General features: G+C 36.2%; 1 protein-coding gene across 2 annotated transcripts in view; it reads right to left on the bottom strand.

Annotated features, from left to right (window-relative positions):
• Positions 1 to 9,589: 9,589 nt before the first annotated feature.
• The window catches only part of RSPO2 (R-spondin 2), a 48,293-nt gene continuing 31,901 nt past the window's right edge, over positions 9,590 to 25,981 (bottom strand). For both annotated transcript variants that reach the window (XM_015819735.1, XM_015819742.1), the window contains exon 4: positions 9,590 to 9,707. In XM_015819735.1, the coding sequence (XP_015675221.1) occupies positions 9,598 to 9,707 (110 nt within the window). In that variant the 3' untranslated portion in view covers positions 9,590 to 9,597. The remainder of the gene's footprint in view (positions 9,708 to 25,981) is intronic.

Here is a 25,981-nt window from a genome sequence, read left to right as displayed (position 1 = left end):
AGCCGGGCTAATGCAAGAACCAAAGCAAATGTGCACATTTTTTCATTTGCTTCTGTATATACACATAAAAATTAAATTCAGCTGTCAAAGTGCTCCAGATTAAAGGCTCGGTGTTACTTTAATGTCAAAATTAAATCCAGATTATTGAAAAAGAAAGGATTTATGTTTTTGGTTCTTTTTATAAAAAAAAACAAAAAACAAGTTACATCTGAAAATGGTTGTTTAATGTTAGAGAGGTCAGAATCAAAACCAACCATCTGGGAATCCAGAAGAAGCCATTTGATAACACGAGAAGACACAAGACAAGAATTTTTCAGTTCAAGATTCCTCCTGAAGGCAAACATCTCCCTTTTCCACCTTGAACTCTATGTCTAAATGATTCCCAAAGTTCCCCAATTACATTACCGACTGCTGAAAGAGTTTTATCAGATTTTTAATGCAATATATAATTTTTTTAAGATTTTTTTTAAAAAAAAAACATTGTTTACAAATAGGGTGGAAATTGGAATGGTAAATTTGTTAATTTCTGACCTATATTATGTTTAAATTTTTCCACATAATTATTCATTCCATTTAATAAAATTTGAGTTTGGAGACATTATGCTGTGATGATTAAGATTATGGACCACAACTGGGTGAAGTTGAAGTGATTCCTCAGCCATGGATGGAAATTCACTGGGTAATTTGGACTACTCATTGTCTCAATCCAACCTACTTCACAATATAGTTCTTGTGGAATAATTCAAGAAGGGTTTTCTGCATGCCATCTTGAGCTCCTGGAGAAAATCAAGATAAAGTCATATGAATAAATAACTTATTTAAAAATATATATTTACAATATTCAAATATTTAAATATTATTTATATTAGAAATAGATGATAGATAGATGATAGGTAGGTAGGTAGGTAGGTAGGTAGGGGAGAGAGAGAGAGAGAGAGAGAGAGAGAGAGAGAGAGAGAGAGAGAGAGAGAGAGAGAGAGAGAGAGAGAGAGAGAGAGAGAGAGAGAGAGAGAGATGATAAATCGATAGATGAGAGATGAGAGATGAGAGAGAGAGAGAGAGAGAGAGTTATATAGTTACATGGATATTTAAGCAAATTGTTGTGAATCTCAGTCCATTTTTCACTTCTGCCCATTTTGCAGCCTCAAGACTAATAGATACAGGTACATTAACCTGATATGTGGGTGAAAAACACTCAAATGTTCCTGGTGGCAGACTGTCTTTACTGAGTCACACAATTGTCTTGTGTTGCTACCTATATGTTCTCACTTTATTTTTGTTTTATTGGAGATTTGCAAATCTTGACAAGAAGAAGGAGAAAGGAAGGGGGAGGAAAACACAACAATGCAGGAGAATAAAAAGTTTTCCATATATTTGATCCAGTCCAAACCAATTCCCATTTCAAGCACAAATCCAACTCCAATTAAAAGAATTTTCAACTCAGCCTGAATTATGGCTATACCGTGGATTGTTAAAGAATCCAACATTATTTTTCTCTCCAGTCTTCTTGAAAGAGTTTTGGATTTTAGAAAAGCTGGATTTGAAGCTGAACCTACAGTATGTTCTTGCCAGTAAGAAGGGACAGAGAAAGAATATTTGTGAACAACATGAATTCTAGCTTGGACCAGATCCATTAACAACAAAATCATATAATTCTGATGGACAGTAACTTTCCACATTTCTAATAGTTAGTGGGGAAATGCTTGGAAGAGTCTTGCAGAAGCAAATGTTAGCCTAGAATCTATGCCAGTTTCTATTCACTACAGATTATATAATCAACATTTGCACTAAGTCCAGCTTGTTTCATTACTTTAAAAATGGCATAGGAAGAACACAAAATGGAATCTGCAACAAAATGCCACCATATCCCTTTCCAGGAGATTCCATTCCAATCATTTTAACAGTAATCCGTGACCCTGAGCACAGACATTTTCCATTTGGGGAAACTTTGGGGATTCAAGGGTTAAAGTAGTTTTAGCTCAGGAGGAAATATTTCTGCAAATTTTGAAGTTTTCAGGCCATTCTTTTTGAACATGAATGCTTGCTGTTTGATTATTTAGCTATTCAGTCAGAAGAGATTAAGTATGGATGGATATATTAGATTTATGTTTTATACTTCCTACCTTTTAGGAACTTAAAGTGGTGTGTGTTGTGTTCTTGGTTCTATTTTTCCCCTCAAGAAAAAGATTAGACGCTATGTTGGACTGAGATAAAGTGACTTACCCAAAATTTCCATGGCTATGACTGAATCTGAACCTGGATCTCCTTAATGTCAGTCCAACATCTTCCTTACTATGCTACATTGAAGGGATGGTCTTGGGGTCAGGCTTCATATTCTTGATCTCCTGGTTTTATCATGTTAAATCAATAATCATCTACAGGTGTCCAACCTTGGCAACTTTATGACATAGCTGGCTGAGGAATTCTGGGAGTTGAAGTCCACAAGTCATAAAGTTGCCAAGGTTGGAGACCCCTGATCTATAGTGAATCAATAGTATTTAATGGCAATGTAATTCGGTGTGTATCTATGGAAATAACATGATCTGGAGCTACATTTTGTAGGGATAGAGACCAGGACATGTTCATAAACTTTGACAAAATTTTACTCTATCACCATGCTGAATTTTTTCCCCAACAAATACGTATTTTAAACATTTCTTATTGCAATTTGAAACATATTTATTACTTAGCCAAGCATATTGATGGCTTAGCCATCAAACAGACTAAATTTGGTCACAACATTTTATGGGGGTAGGGGTAAAAATCATAACTATTTTGCATTAAACAACTTTCCAAAACACTTTTGAAAAGGACTGAAAAAAGGGTTTAAAGCAGTGGTGGGATTCAGCCAGTTCGCACCATATTTTTTTTAAAGGTCAGTAGCTGACAGGTCTGTTTTCTTCTGTTTGGCAGGTAGATATCATAAGCTTTCACAGTACTGATTCATTCAGTGGAACAAAATACTTGTTAAATAAAAATGTGTCAAGCTAGGAAGAAAGGTGCGCAAATTAAAATGTATGAGTAATCCAAGGTTGAAGGAATGATTATAGAGATAATTGTAACCTAATCTTCCATTTATTCTTTTTATTTTATCATAAAATATAATTTCTGAATTACAGGAGAAAATTATTTCATTCTATTCTATAGTGGCAAGACTTTGCTTTGAGTATTCTATTCAATTTGCAACATCACATTTGAAGAGGATTAAGAACATATTAAAGAAAATCAGTGAAGATGAGTAAAGGACTAAGGAAGTCCTATAAGGAGATGCTGAGGAATTGGGTATATTTAACTTGGAAAAAAGCAGATGATTGAGGAAGGGGTATGATAACATTCTTCAAGTACTTAAAGAGATGTCAAGACCTATTTCCTATCCCTTATGGGATACATAGTACAGCAAAACAAATTAAATATTGGGAATTTTTTCCAATGAGTAAGTCAGTTTGGCCTTGGAACCAATGACTCAAAGTATTACTGAGTGCCATTGCACTAGATTCTATTGAATAGAATCTAGATTATCATCAGTTATGGATGATTCAATTTAACTTTCTGCACAGTAGCTAAAATGGCTCCTTCTGACTCCATAATTCTACGTGATGTATTGTACATTAATCAATTATTCTAAATTCAGCTGGCACATACTAGGTACAATATTTATTCTAATATTGCTGTGCTAATACTAAATCACTTATATTATTTTAAAAGAAAAACCAGGCTAAAATACATGGCGACTATTTAGTTTCATTCACTGAAAATATTTTAGAAAGCTGATGGCACTGAGAATCAATCTAGCATATTTTTATTACTTTTTCCTTATCTCTTTGTACAGGTAATGCCTGTGTACTTACCAGCAAAATATGTGACAGATATTTTTCTCAATAAGCATCTATGCTTATTTCTAAGTATATATGTTTGCTTGTTGATAGCAGCAATTACAAAGACCTAGCTTTATTTAGAGTTGAGCAAGAAATAAATCTTATATTTACTAATTTAAACTTAATCTATGTATCAATATTAGGGTAAAAGTTTCCCCTGTCCAGTCATGTCTGACTCTAGGGGGGCAGTGTTCATCTCCATTTCCTAATCAAGGGAGGCAATGTTGTGTGAAGATGCTTCCGTGGTCATGTCACCAGCATGACTATATGCTGAGGCACATGGAGTACTGTTACCTTCCTACTAAAGTATTTATAAAGCCTCAGTAAAAGCACACCTAGAATACTGCAACCAGTTTTGTTCTCCACACTATAAAAATATGTTGAGACTCTAGAAAAAGTGCAGAGAAGAGCAACAAAGATTATTAGGGGACTGGAGGCTAAAACAGATGAAGAACGGTTACAGGAACTGGGCATGGCTAGTCTAGTCTAGTGAAGAGAAGCACCAGGGGAGACATAAAATAACATAGAATAACAGAATTGGAAGGGACCTTGGAGATCTTCTAGTCCAACCCCCTGCTCGAGCAGACTGTCTCCTGTCTCTTCTTAAAACCTCCAGTAATGGAGCACCCACAACTTTTGAAGGCAAGCTATTCCACTGCTCTCCTTAGTTCTAAGTTGCTTCTCTGTCAAAATTCAGTGAAACCATTATATAAAAGTCAATTTATAAAAGGCACACTAGAAACAGTAATTAATATCCTCAACTTCCAAGAACTTCAGATTGTGGTCAGTTATTCAGACTAGTACTGCAATAATTTTGCCCAGGTTTGTTCCAACAAAAACATCTTACATCACCTAAATTTACAGTATGCAGCACAGCCATGATAAACACCCTCAGGACCATGTTAAGGCATATGACCCAGAGGACTTTTCTCACTGTGAAATTCTTTACTATTTAAGTAAAATAGGAATTTGGAATGCAGGAGTTTCTCTTCCACATTACACAGACGGAGATGATGATAGCAGTGTTCCAATATTTGGAGGGGCTGTCACAGAGAGGAGGGGATCACCCTATTTTCTGAAGCACCTGAAGGCCATACAAGGAATAACGGATGGAAACTGATCAAGGAGAGATTCAACCTAGAAATAAGGAGAAATTTTCTGACAGTGAGAAGAATCAACCAATGGAACAGATTGCCTTCAGAAGTTGAGGGAGCTTCATCACTGGAAGATTCAAAAAGAAACTGGACTGCCATCTGTCAGAAATGGTGTAGGCTCTCCTGCTTGGGCAGGGGGTTGGACTAGATGACCTACAAAGTCCCTTCCAACTCTGTTACTCTGTTCTTATATATTTGCATTTACATGCTTTCAAACTGCTAGGTTGGCAGCTGGAGCAAGAATGGGAGCTCATTAAGCATCACTTAATCTAAAAACACACTAAATGAATTTTTGTGTGAGGTGCTGGTGATATTTTGGCTAGTTAGACTGATATTATTGAGGCAACCTAGGTTTGAGTGTTTAAATATTACTAGGCTGTTTTATTATTTATGCATATTTATGCAAATATGTACATATTTATGTATGTCAGTAAATAATATAGGATGGATTTTAAATATTTTAATTAAAAACAATAATTGGTTCCAAGATGTTTGGGGATGGGAATTCTTGCTCGCTCTATCTATCTATCTATCTATCTATCTATCTATCTATCTATCTATCTATCTATCTATCTATCTATCTATCTATCTATCTATATCTATCTATCTATCTATCTATCTATCTATCTATCTATCTATCTATCTATCTATCTATATATATATATATATATATATATATATATATATATATATATATATAAACTGACACCCACCGTAAAGATGTGGCACGACCACGAACACGAAGCCAAACAACAGCAATGAAGCTCACCATCTCAAATCCCCCTGCAACTCAAACTAACCTGAGCACAACAAAGCCCCCACCCAAACAGAACACTCCCCCAGCCAACCCCCCCAGCAAACCCCCCATCCAATCAGAGCACAGCCAGGCTCCTTAACCAATCAGAACACACCTCCACCCAATCAGAACACAGCCAAGCTCCCACCCAATCAGCTCCAACCCCACTGGCAGTTAAAAGGAAGAAACAGCTGCGATCACACACCACTCTTAGAAGCACGAAGCTGAAGACACCAGCCTGAAGATGACGAATGTGACTTCGTCGAAACGTCGCTTGCCAATTGAAATATTTTCCTTTTCAATTAAGGCATTTGAATAAGGTTTTGCTTTTGGTATTAAGTCCATGGAGGAATGTTGCTGGTGGTCGCTTAACACTTCCAAATGGGAAATCTTTGAATCACTTTACTGGAAGTTTTAATGACAAGGCATACCAAGTTAATTACCCCAGCTAATTAGAATGGGTCCTTGATATAAATGAGTTAAATAGAAGGCACGCTTCATAGTTATGTTTTCTCTACTTTGATTCTCACAAATGAGTAACAGCAGCTTCAAAATATGACACCATTGGTGGCATTGGTGAACTTTCAAAATTTTAAGGACATGGAAGTGGCAGTGGGACTGGAGTGGGGAAGTGATCCACTCTGGTTGTGGGTAATGATTTAGTCTGCAACCAATATTGTGCAGGATTGCGTGCCTAGAAATTCATCATCTTCACTATAAAGCTTTGAATTTGATGTGGTTGAAGGTTTCTTTCTAGCTGAATTCAAGTTTAATATCCTTTGGAATTTAGGAATAAATATCACAGGATCTGGAATTCTGGGTGTGGGAGGACAGGGCTGGGGTGCACATTCAATAAAAGACTATAGCAGTGAAGAAAAAAAATCACTTAAAACTAATTTTTCAGGACTGGATTGCTTAATATATTTTAATTAATCCTGTGGACCAGATAAGACAAAACAAAGTTCCTTCTGTAGTGAGCCATTATTTCATTATTCTTCTCCTTCTTCTTCTCCTTCTTCTTCTTCTTCTTTCATGTCTAGGTCAAACTTTAAACTGCCAGAATGAAGCCACCTTCTTGGCTTTGTCATTGGCCAAAAATAAGTGGTGGCACAGTGGTTAGAATGCAGTATTGCAGGCTAACTCTGCCCACTGACAGAAGTTCAGTTCCAACCAGCTCAAGGTTGACTCAATCTTCCATCCTTCTGAGGTTGGTAAAATGAAGACCCAGATTGTTGGAGGCAATAGGCTCATCACTCATCACTTAGAGAGTGATGTAAAGCACTAAAAACAGTATATAAGTGTAAGTGCTCTTGCTATTGCTGTTATCAGTACTTGTTTCTGGTAGAGGCCAATATACCAGCAGATAGGCCAAGCTATAAATCTCTCCACATTCACAGTGTGTTGTTATATGCTAAGCACCTCCATTTGCAAGACCGCCTCCTACCAAACACCTCCCTTCGACCAGTCCGCTCCCACAGAGAGGGCCTCCTTAGGGTGCCGTCGGCCAGACAATGCCGGCTGGTGACCCCCAGGGGGAGAGCCTTCTCTGTGGCAGCTCCTGCCCTCTGGAATGACCTACCCCCCGACTTACGTACAGTTGCGGACCTGTGCCTTTTTCGCCGAGCCCTGAAGGCTCATCTATTCCGTGCGGCCGGCCTGGCGTAGTTTGATTATGTTTTAGTGGGGGTTTTGTATGGGGTATTTTTAGAGCAGGCCTGTTATTAAATTTGATTTTAGACAGAAATTTGTGTATATTTATTGTGGTTTTTATTATCGCCTGTTCACCGCCCTGAGTCCCGTAAGGGAGATAGGGCGGTATATAAATTCAATAAATAATAATAATAATAATTTGATTATATTATTTCACTATGGAAGAGCACCCTATGTAGGTATTCACTCACCAGTGGGAATCATCAATTGGTGGATGTAATAGAATGTGTGGATGGCCTTGGGGGACAAGAGGGAAAGAGATGCTGCCTAGGAAACAAACTGACAAGAGAGGGAGCAGCCTCCAAGAGCTTAAGGGGCAGAGAAAGAAACTTAGGAAGGCCCCCCCCTAATAGGTCAGATGGTTAAAAGTGATGATGGGAAGTTGGTTCCTTCAGACCTGGAAGGTTCTATCAATGTAGCCTTACAATAAAGTAGATTTAGCTCCTCTAGTCATGTTTCCTGTCTGGTTTACTGGGGAAGGCCAATAATGGATTTTGAAAGACATTTCTCTTATTTTCAATGCTCCAGATGCTGCCTCTTACTGATCTTATAGAAGAGGCAGGAAACTTTCCAATGTGATTACATTCCAATTCCCAAACATGTTAGCCATCATAATTACAGGTGGACATTTGTGGCTCTTATTTTGGCTGTGTCGTGTGGGGGAATTCAATTATGCTTGGAAGACTTAGCAGTAAAAGGAAACCAAATGGCCAAAGAACACAGTGGCTGGACATCATCAAAGCTGACAACAGCCAGAGCATAGAACAACTCAAAGAAATAGTGCAAGATCTGAAGATAACAAGACTGAAGAGACCAGGTCCATAGAATCGTGGAGAGTCAGAGATGACTGAATGGATATCATCATCATCATCATCATCTGTAGCTCAACAACCATTTGAGGGTAAAGAGGTCTCCCTACAATTTCTGCAAGTTCATTCAGAATTAACATCACTGAACTTATTTACCTTTTAATTTCTTTTCTTAGTCTATTTCCTTTTAAAAAAAACTACAGAATACCAGGATATTATTATTATTATTATTATTATTATTATTATTATTATTATTAATTATTATTATTATTATTATTATTATAGAAATATGGCTTGGTTCAACTCTAGAAAGTGGTTTTGTTTTCGAATGGAATGTCATCACTTGATCATAGCCAGCAGATAGTCTTTGAAGAAAAGATTTCAGAGATAGGTTCACACTGCCAGGAAAACACTAAACTTCATAAGAGCAAGCTATGTTGTCAGGCTGTCAACAGTCAAAGCTGGCTTGGACAGATTTGTATAAAGGACAGTATTATATTTCATTTTGAGCACTCATCTTTATGTGTTCAAATGATGAACTGCACACATGGAAAACAGACGCAACTCTAATGTAAATAGGTTTATTTATATGTAGACAGCATGATATGTACACATGGGAACCACTATGCTCCTGAAATACTAAGCCATAATTCCATATATCAGTCAAGAGCAGTTTGACTATACAGCTGTTCCAGTATAGCAGGTGTGCTGAGGACCAAGTGTGTTACCTATAGATATCTTCTTGGTATCCTTCAGTCTTGAAAATGTACAGTTTGAAAAACAATATTCAATTCTAACTTCCCAATTTCTTCGCCTTGTAGAAATAGGAACTTATCCCATGGTGCCATGCAGTCCTTGATGTCTCCAAAGTCCTGTGCCAAGAAGTCAAATATTTCCTTCTTGCAGGCACCAAATTTAAATGAAAGGGGGAAGGGAACCCTCAAAAGACATTTTTGACACACTTCCACTGATTGAACTCAGTGCTTTTCTTCAGTCCTGGAGAGACCAAGTTTGGGGAACAATGAGAACAATAAGAACCACATTAATCATAAAAGTATAAATAACACACACAAACAAGCTTGTGGATGTTCTCCTCTTTCCCCAGGTCCAAATGCTGTCTGGCCAGCTGAATTGCATTGCTTCCTCATGCAGGAGCTAATAGCAGCTTCTGTGTATTTGCAAAACAAACAAAACAAGATATAAACTAAAAAAACAACCCACATGTATCACCAACAGGCTCTGGGCAAATGTCTCTATTGACTAGCTCGGTCTATAGCTAGGAAAAAACTGTGCTGCTTCTGAGCTTGTTCCATTAAATTCTTTTTTTTCTTCTTCTTATCCTTTTTCTTCGGTGTCCTCTTTCCTAAATTAAAAAAAAAAGTAAATTATATCATTTTAGTCAATGTATATCATCTGCATAACAATGCATCATGCAAATGACATAAATCATTGTGATTACACACTCTCATTTACAAAACACTTGTGAATAATAGATATGCCCTCCCTGATTAATATATAGAGCAAGATACAGCTAAAAGATTGGCAATAATTTTATTTTTACTCACTGGCTAATCACAGGCTAATTTTTCAAGTTTTCCAACTGAACTGGTAGAGCTATCTACATCTAATTTATTCAGAAAGACTTACACAGTTTTTATTGTTATATTACCTGTGCCTATAGCCACTTGCAAAGCAACTAACTCACAATCTTTTATGATGTGCAGAGATTCACTGGTCCAGAGAAGAGTTATTCCATTCTTATAGCTGTTATTTAGCAGGTACTCAACAGCTGAACTCCCATCAACCCCACCCACCCGCCAAAAAATACATTCTAAAATTTGGCCTCAGTAGCTGGAGAATATTTTAAAGTATTGTATGTCAACTAATTGCTGGATTCCATCCTCTAAGAATATGTTACTTATTTAAGTTCATTTGTTGTTGTTGTTGTTGCCTCGATACTATGTGTGCTCATGCCTACCATGTTGGCCATTGATTTTACCTATGTTCCTTTCAGGAAAGGACTGTGTGATAATTGTAAGGTTTAGTGATCCCTGTTCACCTGTCTCAACTATTTAAGAATTCAGGTTTTATAGTTTCAATTATGACTAGAAGCCTGGCAACCAAATGTGTTGAATGTTGACTATATTAACATCTATGCCAATAGTTTTACTCACCGTCCATATACTGTATATTTATTCTGTATTGTTTTAGTTGTTTAATTGTTTAATGTTTTTATGATGTATGCTGCATAGTGTCATTGGTTGAAATGGGCAGCTATATAAATTAAATGTATAAAAAAATTATCAAAGCCCTTGGGAGTCAGACAGGCATAGTCAGCAAAGAGCTAGAGTACACAGAATTTTACACCATTCCATGTGATATTTCACAGGACTCAACACAAGTTAAATCTATAAACTGCCTAACCTAAAGCAAGATCAAATAAATAAATAAAACAATTAAAGTTTATATTAAAATACACATATCCGATGAATAGCCACACTGCCATTATTTTTTAAAGAAAAATGGTATTATGTGTTGACCAAATTTTAAAATGATGTGCTCTAACAACAAAAAAAATAATTTCTCTGGTCCATGGAAAAAACGTTATCCACGGAACCGGTTCCTGGTGCCCAAAAGGTTGGGGACATCTGGTCTAGAAAACCAACTGATTTAATGTTGCTTGGATCTTAAATTCCAGAATTTTATGCATGGGAAAAAGAAATCTTCTATCGAAAAGCCAATGCAATGATAAATTCTCACTGGGTAACCCTCTTTTTATATTGCAGCCCTTAACTTAATAAAGCAGGAAATTCAAACTGAGGTGCATTTGCAGTTAGAAGCATTATAATGTCATTTTCACCTCCTCTGTTTGAAAATTAAATCAAACTGCCCAGTAATGTTTTTGAGAATATATAATATCTCTACTCTACTCTAAGAGCATTGAAATGCAATAGAATCACTGATCATTCTTAGCAACAAACTGAAAACATCATTTAAATTCAGACTGGTTATATAAACGCAGATCAGAAGCGGTGGTCCAAAGGAGAACCAGACACTATCCTACAACATACTTACTGTAGCTCAATTATTCACTAATCCAGTCAGTCCTCCTTATTAGTGGTTCTGGCAACACACAGCCTCAATAGGTGAATCACAATGTGGGAAAATACATACTGTAGTCCCCACCCATTCTCTCCAGAAATCCCGGGTACAACAGCAAATTATGGATAACGCTTTGCTACACGTCTATTTATTTCCCCATTGGCCAGGAAAGCAACTAGAATAGTTTACTGTTGTACGCAGTTTGGGAGATGAGCTCTTTTAGATGCTTGCCCTTCCCTTCTCTTCCCTTCTCTTCGCTTTCTCTCTTCCTTCCTTCCTTGATTTATAACTGCACTGTAGTTTGGCAACTACAGTTTCATAGAATATACTTTTTAGCCATAGGAGGGCACTATGTATTCACATTTATTTCATTCTGAAATTCAGGAAGATAATCTGCCAATGTATGCAAGGAATCAATTTAATAGCATTTATCCAATTTTAAATAGAAATTGTTTGGATTTCTGCATCATTTGGGCAGTTCCTGTGCAAAATTGTTTTCCTGCTATATTAAAAACAGCTCAGCCAAATTTTACTGATTTTCAGAACATTTTGGGTTAGCAAAAGAAATGAAAAAGCATTTTTAAATCTCCTATAGAAAATAAGATGATTTGAATATCTTTATTGTCCCCCTACAGTACTGTTATCAGACCATTTATCTTTTTTATGATCTCATGTCTTTCCCGTTTTCTTTCTCCCTTCAACAAAAATCACAGACGGCAAAAACACGGAATATTTTTTATCCAGTTTTCAATCGTGTTCACCTATCAGTTACCAATCAATTCTTTCCTTCCCTCTTATTCCATCACTGCTAAATATGCTCAAGATTATGACAAAAGACTCTGAGAGCCTACTAAAATGTGCTAAACTTCAAAAGCAGTAATATTATTTGTTCAGAAACCATGCTGATTCTTCAAGGCCTAGAAAACATCAACAGTGCTAGTAGGAAGAGCAAATGAGAGCGAACCTCACTTCCTACTAGCACTGATGATATTACCTAGTTTGGTAATGAAGCATCTGCACGGAAATAACCAGGCTCAGAGAGCACCAAGGACTCTGCAGTTCAACCCTGAGCTACAAATATTCTCTTCTACCATGCTGATTCTTCTCCAGGACAGTGCTTTTTTTCTAAAAAAAAAAAAAAAAAAAAAAGGTGCCGGAACTCACACACGTCATACAATCCGCCTTACCTACCCTACAAGGTTCCATCCAAAAAAGGTGCCGGAACTCCGTTCTGGGCCTTCTATGACAAAAAAAGCCCTGTCCAGGACTATTTAATAATAATAATAATAATAATAATAATAATAATAATAATAATAATAATAATAATAATAATAATAATAATAATAATAATAGTAGTAGTAGTAGTAGTAGTAGTAGTAGTAGTAGTAGTAGTAGTAGTAGTAGTAGTAGTAGTAAAGTTGGAAGGGACCTTGCAGGTCATCTAGTCCAACCCCCTGCTCAGGCAGGAAACCCTATACCATTTCAGACCAAATGGCTGTCCAGTCTCTTCTTAAAAACTTCCAGTGTTGGAGCATTCACGGCTTCTGGAGGCAGGTTGTTCCACTGGTTAATTGTTCTAACTGTCAGGAAGTTTTTCCTTAGTTCTAGGTTGCTTCTCTCCTTGATTAGTTTCCACCCCTTGCTTCTTGTCCTGCCTTCAGGCACTTTGGAGAATAGCTTGACTCCCTCTTCTCTATTTGCTCTTCTCAAGTTCATTATAATAACTTTTTCCACCCATTTTTCCAGAACAGCTGCTTAATTAACTAGCCTATCATTTCCTTGATATGCCCGGAATCTTTGGCTGATCAGCCATTTTTAGCAGGAAGTTACACAGTGTACATTTGTTAATAGATTAACAATTTTCACATTTGAGAATTGCTGGATGCATGTATCCTGGAAGACAAGACTCTTAGAACAGGGTTCTATCTTTTTTCTGCTCCCTTCTTTGTGAGCTATCAGTGTTCTGCCATTTGGGTCTCATGTATATTTAGAAAAGAAAGAGGGAGTATTTACAGGACTAAATAAGAGGGATTTCTTTTGCAAATATTGGATTTTCTCAGGATGTAAAGCAATTATTATATAATGATGTTGGAAATAAATCATTTCTGAATCAACCAATCATGAGTGGCACAATGAAAAGTAGAGTCATTTCTAATCTCAATAAATCCAGTAGCTGACCTAAGGATATATTTTTCTCCTGTTGGATTTATTCATGATTATGATTATTATTACAAGCTCAAGTAGGGATAAAAACCATATGCAACATTCCTAAAAGGCAAAATTATCTTCCTTTGATGGCTTGACTCTATCCCAGCTGCAAAACTGAAGACCGATGGACTGCTCTCTTTCTATCAAGCAGTGTACCAAGTAAAGAAGTTTCATTGCTAGTTCTACCTGTTTAATATGTATTATTTCAGAAATATTTTCATCGGTGTATTGTTGCTCATCAATAACTTGATTTAGTTAAGAGGTAATCAGGCTATATTTCTTTGCATCACCAGTTCTCCAGCAGTCTTCCATTTCCCTGGCTTCCCGTGCGTTCCATGAAAACATCAGGAAGAACTCTATCCACCAAGAATTTTCAGTAATTGTTGCTGCTTAAAGAAGCAGTGCCTTTGCGAATGTGTGTTGGAAAACACAGCTTTCACATGGATACATTCAAATAAACTGTTCAACCGCCTTGTCTTTCCATATCTTTGATGAACAATTTTGAAATGCCATATATGTCTATTTCCAATCAAGAACCTCAAATCCACAGACAGAATAGAATGAATGGGCAGAAAACAAGGACATGTTTAACTTACTGTAGTAATCAATACAGTATGTGCTTCTAAATGGCTGGGGCATTGTTACTGGAATGGGTGTTTGCTAGGGCATTTTCAGAGCAGTATTATTTATTTATTTGATGAATTTGTCTACTTATTTCAACATAATGACTCTGGAGCGCTATAGAATATACTGGCCCTTAATTAAAAACTTGCGATTGAAAAATCAATCCTCTGATGAATATGTGTCTTATTCTTTTTAAGAGTGAATGCATAATAATAAACTATTATAATAACTATTATAATTATAAGCTATTAAAAGACCAGCATAAATGTAAGCACTCCCAGAGTGTTGCATGATAAAATTAGAAAGTACAATCTAATTCAACAATAAGCCCAGAGTCATTTATATGAGATGTTTAGCATATAAATTTAATAAATTAATTAAGATCATAATGAAGCATAAACATTCAAATTTTAGAATCACATAATAAGGTCTTAGAATGGTAAGACACTCAAACTGGCAGTAATTTGCTAAAATAACTTGGCAAACAAAAGAAATCTTATCCTATTAACTCTAACCTAATAATTGTCTAAGTTAAGAGATACGGAAGAGAAACCTTTGCTCCTTGAAGTAAACTTAGTCTGAAGGGAACATTTTTGGAGTGAGATACATCTTAATGAATTTAAGCTAGGTTTTGCCCTAACACTGGATTAATCCAGATGTGCTGGAGTTCAAATATTGATAGCCACAAAATGATGGCAACAGTAACATATTCAGAAAACACTAATTTAGAGAAGGCTGGCTGATGGTATAAGTGGTTAAAGCTATGCAGAAGAAAAATTCCTTAGAGATCTTAAAGTAATCTTCAGAGATATCATATTTTCAAAGGACACTCAATGATTTCTATGTTCAACATTCCCACACTTACTAATTGCCTAACTTTAAAACATTGCTTTTAGTTCCTATGTGTTAAATTGATATTCCCACCAAACAGTAGATCATACATAGTTCCTTAAGTGCAATTATACTACAAAGTCATACAGAACTTCAGTGAAGGTCAATAAAATCAAGGATGGAGATGAAAGAGCTGCCACACCATGAAAGGGTTTATTAGTCCATTTTGGATCATTACCTCTAGAAAACTACTGTGGGGAATAAGTGGGTTGTTCAAACACAAGACAATGACCACCAATGCTTTGTGATTATCATGCAGACCTTCAGGGGCTTCTTTGAAACCAAAGTAACTACTACTTAACAGCTGTGAAAATGTTCCTTCTTTGCAGTAGACCACTAAATTAAAAATAAGTCAAAAAGCAGATAGTCCAGGTTCTTAGTCAAACCATCAGAAATGTTAAATGTTCAAAGCAGTGTGCCAGTTTAGACATTGCAAATGCACATTTGCTTCTTTTATCAGACAGTTGTGGATTTTTCTCAACAAGGCTAAGAAAAACTCCAATAATTGTGGCGCCTATAAAATTTAATTTCCACAATGTGAATCAGATTACGCTCCATTAAGGATCTCATCTATAAAACATCAGAATGTTGGGAAGGTGCTTGTTTGTAGCCAGTTTTTCATTTGCAGACAGCTATATGTAGGAAACTTGGATGCTTTTCTTAAACTTTTTCCACAAATTAAAAAAATAATAATTCTACACCTATAGAGAACAACTTTTAAACTTTCCTGTAATGGGAAATGTTCCATATTAGGGACTGCAGTGAATCTCCTGCTGATATGTTGCTGACATAATTTAAATATATTTTAAGACAGGGGCAGGCAGAGTTCCAACTTTGGAGTCTATTGTTTTTAATGGATCCCAAAGTATACTGAGGATGTAATGAGAGGTATCTACTGGCACATTGCCACCTCCTTCTTTAAAACCTGCTGGCATTTCCTATGTAAAGAAATATATCTGTTTACAGCTAAACATGATGACGTGGCATATATTATTGATTTCTTTCCTCTAGCAGCTCATAAGCAATTCGTAGTTCCTATTTTGTCCTTACCAACAATAATTCTGTGAGATAGATTAGACCAATGTTTCTCAGCAACTTTATGATATGTGGACTTCAACTACCAGAATTCCCCAGCCAGCATTTTTAAGAAATCCACATATCTTAAAGTTGCCAAGGATGAGAAACACTGGATTAGACTGCCTCTCTCGTGGTACTTTTTACGTAAAAGTAGACTGTGACAAGCACTAAAAGAATCAGAGATACTTCGCTTTTTAGGAAAATTGAAACCAATTCATCATTACTGACAGGTTTTGCAGGAACTAGAAATATATGTGAATAAAAAAAATTAGAGGATTGGCCTCCAGAGCCCATAGATTTTTTTTTTCAGTTTGACTCTTCTGAATGTGCTGGAACTTCTCTTCACAAAAGTGAAGCAGTTTGGAAATTACAATCAAAACATATGAATTTCAGAATGAATTTTAGAACACTGGTGATTAAAAAACTAGCACTATACCCAGATATAGGGGAACAAAGGTTTTGTCACAAGAACCTGAGGGCATAGAGGAAGCCCTGTAGAATTAACATCTACATTCTTGGTGTAAAGTAGGAGAGGACCAAGTAAAGTAGGAGAGGACCCAGCTCAAGCACAAACTTCATTGAATGATTCTGAATCACAGTCTAATCTATTCCACAGAGTTATTGTCTGTAAGGACAAAACAAGACATGGAAATCTAGAGCCCCTGAAGTAAAGATAGGAAATTAATGCAAGAAGTCACTAATATATGCCACATCACTATGTTTAGTCATAAACTGAGAACTTCAGCCATATATTTAAGGAACCAAAATAAGAAGCACAACTTTTTTTTTAATTTAAAAGAAGAAAATATCTATATTCCAAATTTTGAATTGACCCAGAGGAATAATACTTAACATGTATTACTTTAGCAGTGATGTCTGTCTATCAATTTGGGCCTGCATGTATAAGAGAAGTGTTTTTGTCATTATGAATCTATATGGTTGTTACAATCCACAGGAGAGGCCTTTTAAAGATACCCACATTGTTAGGAAGCTGAAATTTGTGCACACAGACATAGGGCTTCTCCTGCATTGCTTCCAGGCTATGGAATTCATCGCCTGTAACGGTATGTAGGAATTATTATTAATAGCATATGGTGTCATTACAGTAGTTTGGCTTGCCATGGTACCAGTCCTGTTATTGGAAACGCTTGCACGCTTCCCAAAGTGCACCAGAGGAGGATAAGCTGGCTTCCTACCAGAGAGAAGACAAAGAGCAATTCTTGCAGCATCATCCAAGGCCCCCTCCATCCACAGAGCTGCCTCACAAGTAGGCGCTACAACAGGAAAAGTTCAGAACCATCAGGAATTTGATTGCCTGCACAGAGTACTAGCTCATCTCCCCACCAAAGTGGTACTTATCTATCTACTCACATAGAACATGCTTTCAAAGTGTTAGGTGGATAGAAGCTGAGGCAAGTGACAGGAGCTCATCCTCCACACAAAACTAAGATCCAAACCGCCAGAGCTGAGGTCATCTCCTGAGTCATTAAGCAGTGAGCCACAGCGCCTATATTGTATGTAGGAATGATTTTGAGGGACAAGAAAAATGGGACAATGATTGGATTAACGGCAGCTGAATCTGCAGAAGGAATGAGGACATAGTAAACATCTCCCTAGTTCCTTGGACTGTACAGGTAAGGGGAAATAGATGTACTTTCAGACTTGCAAGATTATGTTAATTTAACCTTAAAATAAAGTTAAAAGTAGAACTTAGGGTGTGCTTCTTATCTGGACTACCTCACAAGGCTTATATCAGTCTTGCAAGACTGAAATTCCCTTAAGAGCGATGCTTCGTTTCAATTCTTTCCATGTTTGAAAAACCTGTAAAGATGCACCTCTTCTGCCAGACTTCAAATGGATAGTTTTAATATTATTTTTTTCAGATTGCTTAGCATTTTTTAAATCTTATGTCAAAGACCTCAGTCAAAACTTAAATCAAAGTTTTTTATATCTGGAAAATGTGGTCGAAACACTGGACAATGATGCCAAAATAAGTCAATACAAATTTAGAAAAATGGTTATGCTCAGTTTAGGACTGTGTGTTTATCTGCTATATATTTATAAATTATATTATAATTTATAATATAAATTATAAATATATAAGTTATAAATGAAAAATTCCTATATATGTATTTTATTGTTAACATTTTGTTAGCCACTTTGAGTACTCGCTGAAATAAAAAGGAAGGAATAAATGGAATAAATATGGATGGAAACATGAGGAAGCAGAATGTTGGTTTAAATTATTGACTGAAAACCCAACTAACAAGCAAAACAATCCTCCCAAACCACTTAAGGTAATCTAAATCAGTTTCCCTATGGATACATAAGAAACTATTCATTTCTAATTTATAAATATATACCAAATAAACACACAGTTAAGCTTGTATGCTTCCTAATCACTAGGTATGAATTTCCTCAGCAACTTACAAAATGAACAGGAAAAAGAAAATTATTTGTACACCATGAATCTATTTGTATTATTATTTAATTTTAAAAGTCTACCATTAACCCATATGTCCTGGGTCTAGACATTTACTACAACACAAAACATTCATCATAGCTTCTAAGTTATGTATTAAATAAATCTTGCTTATTGTTTCACATTTTTAATCTACAGAATATGCAACAGAAAAGAAAATGGCAGAGACCCGGGTCACACATTCTATTATATATGCCTTGTTGCTGTGCAACCTGAATTCATTTCAATTTTTATGAACTCCCCTAAACAGCTCAGGATGTCCAACTTAAAAAAAATGTAAGGTAGTAATAGTTGATTTTCTATAGAGCAATCCTTGCAGATTTGAAGACTCAACACTACGAACGGGGTGAGAATAGAGTAAAAGACTATGAGCTAAAATAACTATGTTATGAATTATATAGGGCAATCTCTTCCTCCTTTCATTACCAACACTTCAATCAATGGAGGTGATTGAAATAAATATATTCAATAGCTTTCAAAATTATATTTGCAAGTAGCAACAGTAATAGTTATCTGTGGCTGAGATGCTCGTTACATTTGAGAAAAGTCTAGAAATTTTAATTATTTTTTGCAAAATAGTCTTAGTTAAATCTCTCTCAATCTGAGCTAAACCTCTCTGTATGATGATGTTATCTATTCATTCATGTCCAACTCTTGGCGTTTCTATGGACCAGGTCTCTCCACATCTTCCATGCTGCATTGCTTCTTTGAGTTTTCCTATACTCTGGTTGATGGTGTCCAACCATTGTGTTCTTTGGCAGCCTGGGTTCCTTAAACCTCTTTGTATGAGGGGATTTATATCCTGCATTCTCAGGAGAAAAATGACAGCTAGGGAATTCCAAGGCTTGATTCATATATGGAGAACAAAATCTGGTTGAAGAAAGCTTTAAAACGTTTTTCAAAAATATAACCAACAATGAAACTATTCTACAAACAACATTAAATTGATTTATCTACAAGCTACATAGTAATCTGGGAATTACATAACAACAAAACCCTAGCTTTTCTCTTGTGGCATCTAATTCCCCCCTCCCCCGCAAAGCAATTTATCTCTTGATCTTTTGTTCTGAACTTCCATTTGGCAAATGCAGTTTGTTACCACTTTTACAAAGTGGATCTATTCCCTCACTGTTTACTGCTAAGGAAGTTGCATAGAAACATAGACTGTTGATCCCTGTGACATTTTTTTGCCACAGAGCTCTGTGTATGACACCCCCCCCCCAAAAAAAATGCTGTTTAAAAGCAAAAGAAAATAAGATGCGAGCAGACAGCTGTTCCACAACTGGAGCCAAAAGTGTAGAGTGGATCCGATCCTTGGAGATGCTGCCTGCAAGAATGGCTCCAGCTGTAACAAAGTAAATTAATCATTTCAGCACCCATATGTGACAGCCAAGAAAAACTATTTTGTACATGAAATATGAAGGTTTGAGTTCTCCCGTGGGGAGTCCAAAAGTTAATATAACAGCTCACTGTATCAGCCATTCAAAAATAGAATCCAGCAGAAAAGTCAAGCATTGTTTAGAACAGAGGCCACACCAGGGGTGTCCAAGCTCAGCAACTTTAAAAGCTATGGACTTCAACTCCCAGAATTCCCCAGCCAGCCATGCTTCTGAGTTCTCAGAGTTGAAGTCCACAGGTCTTAAAATTGCCAAGAGTGGACACCTCTGAGCTACACATTTTTTGGTTTTTGTTGCTGCAATTGAGTCTCCATTGAGTGATGCCCTGAAGCTCAGTGGTCATGAATGGATTCTGGCCGAGTCAGGATTTTCTGCTTTTTTCCCCCCTCCCCTCATTGGGGGGCAATTGTTTTCTGTTTTCTTTTTTGGAAGTTTACTTTAAAATTACAAGCCTATTATAAGGCTTAAATGGGACTTTTATTTTCTTTCCCACATCAATGCAGTCAGAAACAAAACTATTCATTCTTTTGGTTTGCCACAGTCACAAGAGGATTTGGGGGTTCTGTAAAATGGGGATGCTCTATGGAGCCTGTGGGTTTCCTACCACTGACACAGATTGTAGGTCTGCACAGATCATTTGCTTTGTTAGTTATCTTGGTGGAGGTGTCTTCAGGACATAGAAGTGCATGCCTAGACAACCTCAAAGAAGGCGTAAAATAGTTGGGCCAAGATTTGAATGGCTCTATCTGTTTCATAGTTTCATGGAATGGATCTAGTGAAGGTTATTTAATTATCTGTACGGACTTGTAGAACTTGTAGGCATTAACCCTAAATGTAAGAAAGTCATCATGACTGGTAGCCATGGAAAAATTTATGGAATTACCTCCATTAAAGGACATCTAAATTGGTGGCCATCATTCCACTATAGACTAGTAATTCCAAAATTTGGTCTTCTGAAACAGTTTCAATAGGTGTACCTGGGCACAGTCTGTTTTTACCACAATATTTATAATACACAATATATTTACATGTTATTATAAGAATCTTTCCTGGACTTTGAAGTTTCAACCATTCAGCATCCAAACTTTTTTATTATTAAAAAAGGGAGATTTTATACTTGTACAAAGTACAGACATACTTAATAAAATGTACAGAGGAAACCTTTTCTATCAACTTTTGAGCTACTGCATTTTTATTATAAAATCAGCTCTTTCACAAAATCCTCTGTACTAACAATTGTTCTTGTACACTGTTTCAGGCTCTCAAAAACGTATGTGTGGGTTTTCTTATTTCTTTTAAAGAAATGTTCATCTTATGTAAATTATTCAGTAGTGTTTTAAAAAGAACAAAGATCTTTTAGCTGATCAATTGGCCCAAAATAGCAATGATAGAAGACACCACAGACACCGATCATGCTAAAGTTTTAAAACAGGTGACTGTAGTATAGAAAGAGTAAACACTAACAGGAAATTATGATTGTAGGCATTCTTCTTATCAGGGCCACTTGTTATATGAATCCTACCTAAGTATAAACACTGGAAAATATGTAGTCCTTTGGTTAGATTAGAAGTAGGCAGCGCCTATGAACACCTCTGTAAGACCACTATGTATCTTCTTTTTTATAAAGGAAAAATGAAATGAGAAGTTAAAATATTCCAAACCAATAACAACCACTAGTATTGTTTTTATTCACAGGAAGCTAAGGGGTTGCATTTATACTCCATGGATGCTGTTGGAAAGTAAAAACTGCAGAATCTTGAAAAACGATTAGATACAACTGCATCTTTTATTAGAGAATGTATTAAGATATCAATTATTTGAACTGCAACTCAATGCTTTACTTGGAGGTACACTTCCAAGTAAGAAAAATGGCAACAGTGATCTGGACTGATAAATATCTAAGAACTTGAAGACATATAGAGGAACATTGTCAATTTGCTTTCCATTTGAGTTGCAAGAATCCAGATGACCACTAGAGCACAGAATTTCTTCATTTGCAGGTTATATAAATGCTATCAGGCTTATTTCAGGGAACACTAGAATTAGAAACAGGCACAAGCAGGCACTCAAGGCTGGACTTCTCTGATAAGTAGGTTTACTGTAAAATCAAATGAAGCTGTTATGGAAGAATTCCAGTGATTGCTATGTATCAAATGCAAGCTCTATTTAAGTGAAATCAAGGCTAAAATTCCTGCACTTTTTTTTCTTACCTTTTGGCCTACAAAGGGCCTGAAGTTTCTCATTTTTCTGTTGGAAGGTGCCTTTTCAGTAACAGGTTAAACAGTTTGCTTTTGAGCTCCGTTCTTCTACCATGGCGGTCAGTTTATGACTAGGGAAGTCTTATAAGCATGCCATAGCATGCTCCCTACAATAACTAGACATTAGTCCCACTGAATTTCAAAGTGTTTTATAAGGCAACTCATGGAAAGTAAAATAGGTTTTTCAAAACATAGCAAATGAAGAATCAAGGACATTTGATTCTTAAAATATGCATTAGTTCTTCATTTAAGGAATCAAGGAAAAAGAAATTCAATAAACTGACATCTTAATGTATTCTCTAGTAAAAGAGGGCCAGAGTTTAACTCACTCAGTTTTCAATATTATGCATCTTAACCATTTCCCCACTGCCACATATGAAACCTGATTAATATGACTCTGCATAAGTCTTGCTTGAATGGATATGCATTGTTAAAAAAGATAATTTTGTTTATGATTGTATCTTCATACATTTTTAAAAAATATACATCCTTACAGGTTGTCTATATGAGAGCAATTTCTTTATTCCATTGAGGCCTGTCACATTTTGGGCGTCTTGTCTGTACCATGACTTACTTACTTATTATTTAGAGGGCACCTATCTCCTAGGTGATTTATACAGGTAGTCTTCAACTTACAACAGTTCACTTAGTGACTGTTCAAAGTTACAATGGCACTGAAAAAAAGTGACTTATGATCATTTTAGGCACTTATGACTGTTGCTTTATCCTTATGATCATGTGATCAGAATTGGCAACTTGTTCATGTTTATGACAGTTGCAGTGTTCTGAGATCATGCAATCACTTTTTGCGATCTTCTAACAAGCAAAGTCAATGAGGAAGGCAGATTCACTTAAGAACCATACTACTAATGTAACAGCTTCAGTGATTCACTTAACAACGGTGGCAAGATAAGTTGTAAAATGGGGCAAAATTCACTTAATAAATGTTTCACGTAGCAACAGAAATTGTGGGCTCAACTGTGGTCATGCATCGGGGACTACCTGTATTTTAAGAAGAAACTATAAAATAGAAAAAAATAGATCATGTATGTCAAGAAAGTAGAAAGAAACATATACATCAAACAAACAAAAAGATACCTACAAGAGCTCACAAACACTCTACCCCAAAGCCTAAGAGAATAGGCAGGTTTTTGGAAAATTGAAATGGGAGAGCCACATGAATCTCTGGGGATATGCTATTCCAGTGGGCAGCTACTGTAACAGAAATGATTGAGAGCACTCACTAGCTAGACAGTCAGAAAGTACTGAAGATAGATCGTTCCTTAGATAATGATCCCCTATAACCAGGTGACTTCATCTGCTCTGGCATTTCTCCACTCCACATTAAGACAAGGAATGAGAAACAGGAAAACAGTTGTACCAACATTGCAGTATAGTGGTTGGTACTTGACTGCCTCAAAACTCATCGAATTTGGTACTTGACACATTTTGACACAAAAATTTTGTCTCAGAACTTGGCATTTGCTTAGTACTCAATGTGCTGCGATAGGAAGAGGGGGGGCAGCTCTGGAGAATGGGCAGGAAGTCAGCCATGCTGGGAAGGTTACTGCAAAAGGAGGAGGACGGGAAAGTTACTGACATAGGAAAAGGGACAGACAGAAAGTTATTCCCAATTGAAACAAAGCCTGATGTGCTAAGTCACAAGGTTTGTTTGGGACTCATCCTTTTTGGGTTCTCATTGTACCTCCTGGAACCAATTAACAACATGAGGTATCACTGTATTATAAATTATGAAGAATCAGAAATCAAAGATGCCCTGTTGGTAACAGCTACAATAGGTATCTTTCAACGTAAAAGGATCAAATCTGGATTGTCTGTTTATAAAAACCAAAAGGATTCTCATGCTATAACATATACAGGTACCGGTTTTTGAAGGTAAATGCCTGCACCATCAATATTATGCATTGCACAATGTATGATTCGGTCTTTGAAAGCAGATATGAAGTAACTCTTTATCAGTTTTACTATAACAGAAATCTAGATTATATATCATGGAAATTTACTTTTATAACCTTCTGAGCCCAGAAAATCCAAATATAGAATAGCTGGGAGTAATGGGAACTGGCTCTCACATTTGAAAAATCAGTTCCAAAAATTACCATGATGGAGCCATTATGAAATACATTACCATGAATTTTCCTTAGGTGGGATAGCTTCCAACTACACAATTGCTGAGGCTACAGTGTAAATCTATCCTTAAAACAAAAGGGAGCCCAGGAAAGGAGGTTTTTGCCAATTAAAAATAAAAAGGCAGCTGCATTTAGTCTAGCCTATGTTATTTTTTTAAATTATCCTGCATCTGTATTATGAGCCGAATTTGACTGTGGATCCAATAACCACCTACAAGCAACCTATTGATTCAAAAATTCTTTATTGCTAGATATATTTTGCAAAAGTATTGGTTCCAAATTCCAACATGGTTTCAAAGAAGGCATGTTCAAATATTTATTTTTGTAAAATGTCTAGGTTTCATTAAAAAAGGCTGTTAATGCTTTGGGAATGATATATACCTATTTTGTTTAATAACAAGAGAATCTCATGAATGCAAGAAAGATGACTTGGCAAATTACTGGATTTTTACCTTCTGAACTCCATGAATGGCACAGCAACTCCCTAGAGCACATTATTCTTTTTAAAACTTATGAAATCTATCGGCAGATAGGAAAAAAATATTCTTGAAACTTGAAAAACTGATGTCTATCAATGCAGTCAAGTCTGAGTTATACAAACCAATGATCTTGTATTCGGGAGGAGACAATTTGTCAAGTCTTCCTACCTCATTACAGATTTGAAACAAACTGAGACATGTGGAAACCTGTAGCTCCAGAAAGGACACTACAGAAGATGATACCAGATTTTTTTGCTGTTGCTGTAAAGTGTCACAGCACAGAATCTATAAAACGCATTGGAATACTCCGACTAATTGCACTGAATCATTTCACTTAAATTTTAATTAAAGTTTCAATCAAATGCATTCAAAAGATAAAGCCAACTGCTGTTTTGTGTTTGTCAATAGCAGTCCTTATAATGTTCTTCTAAATGTGACTCTTGTTCCCATAAAAATTGTGCAGTCCTATTTCAGGTTGTGCTGATTGTTTGCTTTTGCTGATATTATTACCAGGTTTTATGGATTGTAATTTGCTGCTTACCCATATGAAACCTCACATGAAAGAAGGGCAGTACTTTTAAAGAAACACATTTCTTATTATTCTTATGATGCTTTAACAGTCCAGATACAAGGAAGTGGTTGGATTACAAGGAATGATAGACATACAGCAAGACAGATAGTGAAGATGAGTGATTTTTCTCTTTCATAGTATAATGATTTTTGCCAAAGCCAACAGTTTTTTATGACTAAGCAAATGCAAGAAAGCTACACTCTACAGACATTAATTTCACAATTGTCTTTTTTAAAGAAAATTGTAAACTCAAATTCATCATATTGAATGGCTACTAGTAGGAAATTCTTGTTATCAACTTTTAGGTATAATATGAAGAGCTTCTAGCTGGTAGAGCTCTCTCATAGGAAAATGACTGGTTGGATCAAAAATGAAATTTAGTTGCCCGCTCTCAAAGT

The sequence above is a fragment of the Protobothrops mucrosquamatus genome, unplaced genomic scaffold (genome assembly GCF_001527695.2).
Source record: "Protobothrops mucrosquamatus isolate PMUCROS unplaced genomic scaffold, P.Mucros_1.0 scaffold_149, whole genome shotgun sequence".
NCBI classification, from domain to species: domain Eukaryota; kingdom Metazoa; phylum Chordata; class Lepidosauria; order Squamata; family Viperidae; genus Protobothrops; species Protobothrops mucrosquamatus.
The sequence above is the reverse complement of the archived record's forward strand: the minus strand, read 5'-3'. Positions and strand labels throughout refer to the sequence as shown.